The sequence below is a fragment of the Centruroides sculpturatus genome, unplaced genomic scaffold (assembly GCF_000671375.1).
Source record: "Centruroides sculpturatus isolate CEXI.00-Female unplaced genomic scaffold, Cexi_2.0 scaffold922, whole genome shotgun sequence".
Taxonomy (NCBI): domain Eukaryota; kingdom Metazoa; phylum Arthropoda; class Arachnida; order Scorpiones; family Buthidae; genus Centruroides; species Centruroides sculpturatus.
In genome coordinates, this window is record NW_019385066.1 from 309,334 (window position 1) to 315,333 (window position 6,000).

At 27.2% G+C, this 6,000-nt stretch overlaps 1 protein-coding gene across 1 annotated transcript in view; it reads left to right on the plus strand.

Annotated features, from left to right (window-relative positions):
- LOC111634166 overlaps window positions 1-5,782 on the plus strand; it is a 153,483-nt gene extending 147,701 nt beyond the window's left edge. The window contains exons 15-16 of the mRNA XM_023378870.1: window positions 643-783; window positions 922-5,782. Of these exons, the coding sequence (XP_023234638.1) occupies window positions 643-783; window positions 922-993 (213 nt within the window). The 3' untranslated portion in view covers window positions 994-5,782. The remainder of the gene's footprint in view (window positions 1-642; window positions 784-921) is intronic.
- The last annotated feature ends 218 nt before the right edge of the window (window positions 5,783-6,000 follow it).

Below are 6,000 nucleotides of genomic sequence, written 5' to 3' on the forward strand. Positions count from 1 at the left end.
TGTTACCTTACTTTTTGAATCACACTCGTATTATTGTGGATTTTTTACTTTGAACAGTATTGTTTATATATAATCTAATATTACTAATTCTTGTTATAATCATTGTTGTTATATAAGTATATAGAGTATTTCAAATATTCCAAAAAAAAAAATTCTTTTTCATATAATAATTAAACAAAGAATATGCTTCTTACGAGCTGATCGCTTATTGAAGGTTCCACACTGTTGAACAGATGTGTCATCTTTTATCTGTCTATCAGTGTAACTCTGCATTGTCCTATTGACATGTCTGAGCATCACAGAATCAGTCACTAATGTAAATTAGTACATTTTTATTTTTGGGGATTTCTTAGGTGTTTGTTTTAAAAAATGACCAAAAAGAAAATAACTTTAACTAAACATAAAATAACAATTGGACTTCAACTACTTACAATCATGTTTTGGGTGTTATTTTAACACCAGCACTTTGAGTAATTTTATTTATTAAAGATTAAAATACCTGAGGAGAATTTTATTTTTCCTTGAATTTTTTCTTATTGTGTGATTAATAAAATACCTATTAAAATAAACATTGATTTAGAATAAAAATAGAATATGTATGTTAACATTTAATCTGTTAATATAATTATTGTTTGTACTCAGATATGTAGTTTACTTCGTGGAGGTATAGCAGAAAGGGGTGGTGTACGTGTAGGTCACAGAATAATTGAAATTAATGGGCAGAGTGTTGTTGCTGTACCACATGAAAAAATCGTTCATTTACTTGCAACGTCTATTGGCGAGGTAAGAGAGACTTTTCTCATTTTAGATATTTTTAAATTATTCACAAGTCTTATTACTTTTCAATCTCACTCTTAACATTTGATAATCAGTAATGGTCAAAAATCTTTCAAGATTTTAATAAATTGCATGATTTTTTAGATTCACATGAAAACAATGCCCACATCAATGTTTCGGCTACTAACTGGTCAAGATACTCCAGTGTATATTTGAAAAGAAAAAACTGGAATAGATTAATTTTTTGCAACATTAATGTGGACCACGGTATTTCTGAACTGTAGAAATGTTGCCTCATGTTTATTATTAATTTACTGGCTCAGGAACGTTCTCTTTTATACAAATAATTACACAGTGAGGGAAAAAGTAACTTGTAAAGAAAAAAAAACAAAAAGAGAAATTGACCTCATCTTGAAAAGAAACTAAACTGAGTCGAGCAATTGGTTTTCCAGCTCAGTAAGGAAGAAATCATCTACGTTGAACTGCTAATTAAAAAAAAAAAATTGGTATTTATTTCTTCTTATATGCTGTAGGCTGAGTTTTAGCTTTAACTCATCTGCAATATCAGTCTGTAATACCTCTCTAGTCATGATTAAATATGTGTGCTCTAGAGAAAAGATTAAAAAAATTCAGGTTTTTGCAATGTAATTTGAAGTCATCAGTATTTTTGCTAGAATTAGCTTTTTAGATGCTGTGGGTAGTCTTTTCTGATTTCCACAATATTTGCTGCTATGATGTTTTAAACCGAATGAATAGAATGATCTTGGAATATAGCATCATATTATAATCGAGAGCTGCTCCGTACTATTTTCATTCAAAAAAAATTTAATAATAATAAAGTAATAGGAGTAGTTGTGAATCCTTTATCACTGTTTATTTTGAACGAATAAGAAAAATTTACTAGTTACGCTATACAAAATGTGGGTAACTGAAACAAGTAAAGGTGCTATGTGTGACCGCATCGGAGAAGAAAATGGCGATTACGAAACCGACATATAGCGTAAGCATTCTTTATATATGTTCTAGTGATTTATGCAAGACGTGTGCAGGGACAGATGAGCGACCCACTCTGCACTTCTGCAGTCGAACTACCTTGGTGCCTCCTTTTACATGTTCCTCTTACAGTACTGTAGAGTAGATGATATAAATTGCTTCCGTGTTACGACTTTTTGCCAAAAAAAAAAAACAGAAAAAAAATGAAAAACAAAAAAAAATAATGGCAATCGATTCTGTAGTCACTTTACTGGAAATTTATTTTAGAGCCTGTTTATTTAAAGAAAAGGTTTGAATTTGAGTAAATTCAAACAAGACCGATTGTGATAGTTTAAAATGGAACAAGTCAAAATTTAAATCTATTCAAAGCTATTTGGTGGGAAGTTTTTATACCCATCCATTATTAATTTTGCTTCCTTCTAAAGATTTGGATCAGAAGTTAAATCATGCATTCAGAAAGTTTTTATCTAAATACTATTTTGTTCAATGATCTCTGAATTCTTTGTTCCCATATTTGAAGGAAATTTCATTTTGTAGTTTAAGATTTGACTTTTTGCATTTCATCTATCTTGGTAACTTTTTTGGGACAGTTTAAAAAGCAACGATTAAAATTTATAAAAGAAAGGTACTAAACATTTTTGAGAAAATTGTATATCGAGTATATTGATTGTAAATCTTATCCATACATTGGCATAATTAAAATGAGGACAAAATGAAAAAGAATGATGCAAAAACGGATGAATTATTTTACGTGCCAATTGATTAAACATATCATTCCTCCTTCTACATTGTTTTTAATTTAATAGATTCTGTAGTAAACTGCAATTATTTATGAGTAATGGATATATTATTTAATTTGTGAATCTAATGGAGAGACACGCAGATGTATTTTTTAAAAAGGATAAACGAAGACGACAGAGTTTTTAATTGTTGTAAAAATTTTGTAATAATGTTTTATGTTAATTTATTTGTTGATGTATATAGTGAATGTGAATTTACTTGAAAGTTTATGATTAATCTAATTTTTTATTTAATAACAGTTTGAATTTGAAGTTGACTTTGCTTGTATAATCAAAAAAGTTCTCTCTATGGCATGACCGAACGGTCAAAATGGTAATGTGTTAATGCTTTGGTCATTGATGAAAATAAAAGGAATGTTTTAAAAAGCAAACATTATTATTTTTTACGAGTTAATAAAACAAGAATCTTCTCACGGTACATTTAATGCCGTAATTTTAAATGAATTATAGTCTTTTCGCGTGTACTCTGCGTAAAATGCACAGACAAATGAATGACGATAGTTCAAAAAATGTATGTATGTATATATGTAACATTTGCTACATTTTTTCTTCATTTAAAATTTACACTATTTAAAAATACTGTGGCAAGAATCTTTGTTTTTGAATCTTTAAATTATTTAAATAATAATGTTTGTTTGAGATTTTGATTTTTCATATTAAAAAAAATGTATAATTAAAAAAAAATGCATTTAATATATTATGATCATATCCTACATGCTAGAATATATTCTAATGCCTATTCTATGAAGATTTAATGATACTTTGATGCATGTATTCGGCGTAGTAGACTTTGAAGACCAATTGTTACTAAGTGACATAATACGGAAAATGCTTGAGTGAATTGTAATTTCAAGTGCATTTATGCACATGCATAGTTGTCAGTATGCAGGATTTACAATTAAGTTTTTATCAATTATTTAAATATTTAGTTTAATAAAGTAAAGACAAGTTTTAAGATAGGGAAAAATATCATCATTAACTCTCTTAGATTAACATAGAAATAAATAACTTGAAACATGTAATATTTTATATTCATTTGAAGTATGCTCCATCTTCAGATATGCATTTTACATAGACTAATGCTTGTAAGAATGCCCTAACTATAGCAACAAATCTAAAACAGTTTGATTAATAACTTTAATGTTAAACGAATGAATAAAGTAATTAGTTTAATATATTCTTTGTCAAACATAAGTGTGTTAAATTTAATATAGACATTAATTTGTTTTGGATTCTGTTACTATAGTTAGTTGACTCTAAGAATATTCTGTATTTGAAAATATATTATGATAAAATACATGTGACTTACAAACATTGCCATTTATTTCTATGGGTTTTTGGAGAATTCAATGTTTTGACTTTTAGAATGTTTTATGAGAAGCTTTAAGATGATATACATGATTTGAACTTGAGAAAATACTGTTCTGTTGGTGTAATTGTTAGTATTTATTAGTATGAGCGTTGAATGTGCTTTTATGTTGAATTGCATGCGCAGGGTGAAAAATTTCTTTCTCGTTACATTAAATTTTCCATCCAAAGATTTATGTTTCGAGTAAATATCAACAGTTTGAAGTATTTATTCTCTATTAAAAAAGTTTTGTAGTTTAAATTTTGTTATTTGAGGACTCGATAGACAGTTCTGTGCAATAAAATCCCCAAATTTTCTCCAAATTAGTTTCCTGTTGTATGCAGTGTTTGAATTTTGCAAATCAATCCCCTCTTTCTCAAAATTAGATTACTTGAAAGAAAAGATCCAGTGTTTATTTTACGCGAAAACAAAATGAAGCAAAGCAAAGTTTTTTTACAAAATTATTCTGACGGGCTTTGTTAAAAGAAAGATAGCAAAAAAATATGTATATATTTGCTCATATTTTACATAGAATAAGTGCTAGTTTCATAAGAAAAAAAAAAAGATATATATTTACTTTTTTGAATTTTTATTTTCTTAAAGTAGCAGAAATAATAGTTAATCTCTAGTTATTAGGAATGTTATAGAATTGTAAGAATTGATTTTTGGAGGAGGAGGAAAATTGTCAGGAAATTAACTTAGAAATCCTTGAAACAAGTAAATAAATAATAAATTTAAATCAAATTATTACAGACAAGTTCATAAGTATAATTAATAAAAATCATCTTTATTACTATATGTAATTGGCAGTGTACTTTTCTAGACAAGTGCAGATTTTGGGAAACTGCTAAAGCTGAATATTGAACATAACTTCATTATTTAATATTATATGTAAAGGATTTATAAACAGGATTTTCAGTCAATTTTTGAACTTCAAATGCAGAAATGATTCGTTTCAGTTTCAGTTCTTTAACAGTAGTACAGTATCTTTAATATTTTCAATCTTATGAGAAATAATTCTTTTGTAGGATCTTCAGCTTGAATAATTTGCATTACTATTAACTGTATTGTACCATATTATAGATGTAATTTTAACCGATAAATCCTATTTATTATTTCAGTTAATCCATCTTATAAACTACTACTAAATTCTATGATTATTGTATTTTGAGAATCCATTTTTCTTGTAATCTGCATGGAAATTTGTTAACATTTTCTTTCTGTTACATTCTCTATTTTGCCTGTTTTATAAATACAGTTATACCAAACTGGACATTTCTCCCGGCTTATTTATATTTAAAAAAAAAAAAATTTGGTTCTTGATAACGTGAAATCAAAATTTTGTAAAGACCCTATGACACGTACCTTGTGCCAATTGTCGTGGAGCACCTGGTAAATGGGTGCAAATTGCATCCACCTCGAGGATAGAATTTATTAATTTGATTTCTTGAGAGAAATTCATTGCAAGCTCAAAAGCAAACTGCTCTTGATTTCACCTTAACAAAGACCAAATGTATTCAAACCCTGCACTACTGTACATTAAATGGAAACTATCGAACATTTATGATTTCTAATTAATATAGGAATGATTTTCGATTCTTAAATTAATTTTAGAACTAGTTAAATCAAAAAAAAATGTTAAGAATAAAGAAAGACAAAATAACAACAACATATCAATAATTAGTAATCTTGTAAATAATAATTAACTTAAACTAAATAATAATAATAATGTATGGATATAGTTGTAAACTAGAATCTATTTCAAAAATTTTTTAATGAATAAGCTATCTATTATTAGCAAAATATTATAGGGAATAAATTGTAAAAACTTTAGCTTTTGGAGCCAAATTTTTTCAAAAAAAAACAATAATACTCATATAAGTCTGTTGTTCTATAAACATTTTTTAAGATATATTAATAATAATAAATTCTGGATGCTTGATTTGACATTCTGGTGAAGAAGAAAAATAAATAGACCTTTCCAGTTTGGTTACTGTGGAAATTAGAAAAGAATGAATTAGCCTGCTTAAAGTAGCCAACAATTTAGAACATTAACTCTTTAATTTGCATGTCGTATAACTC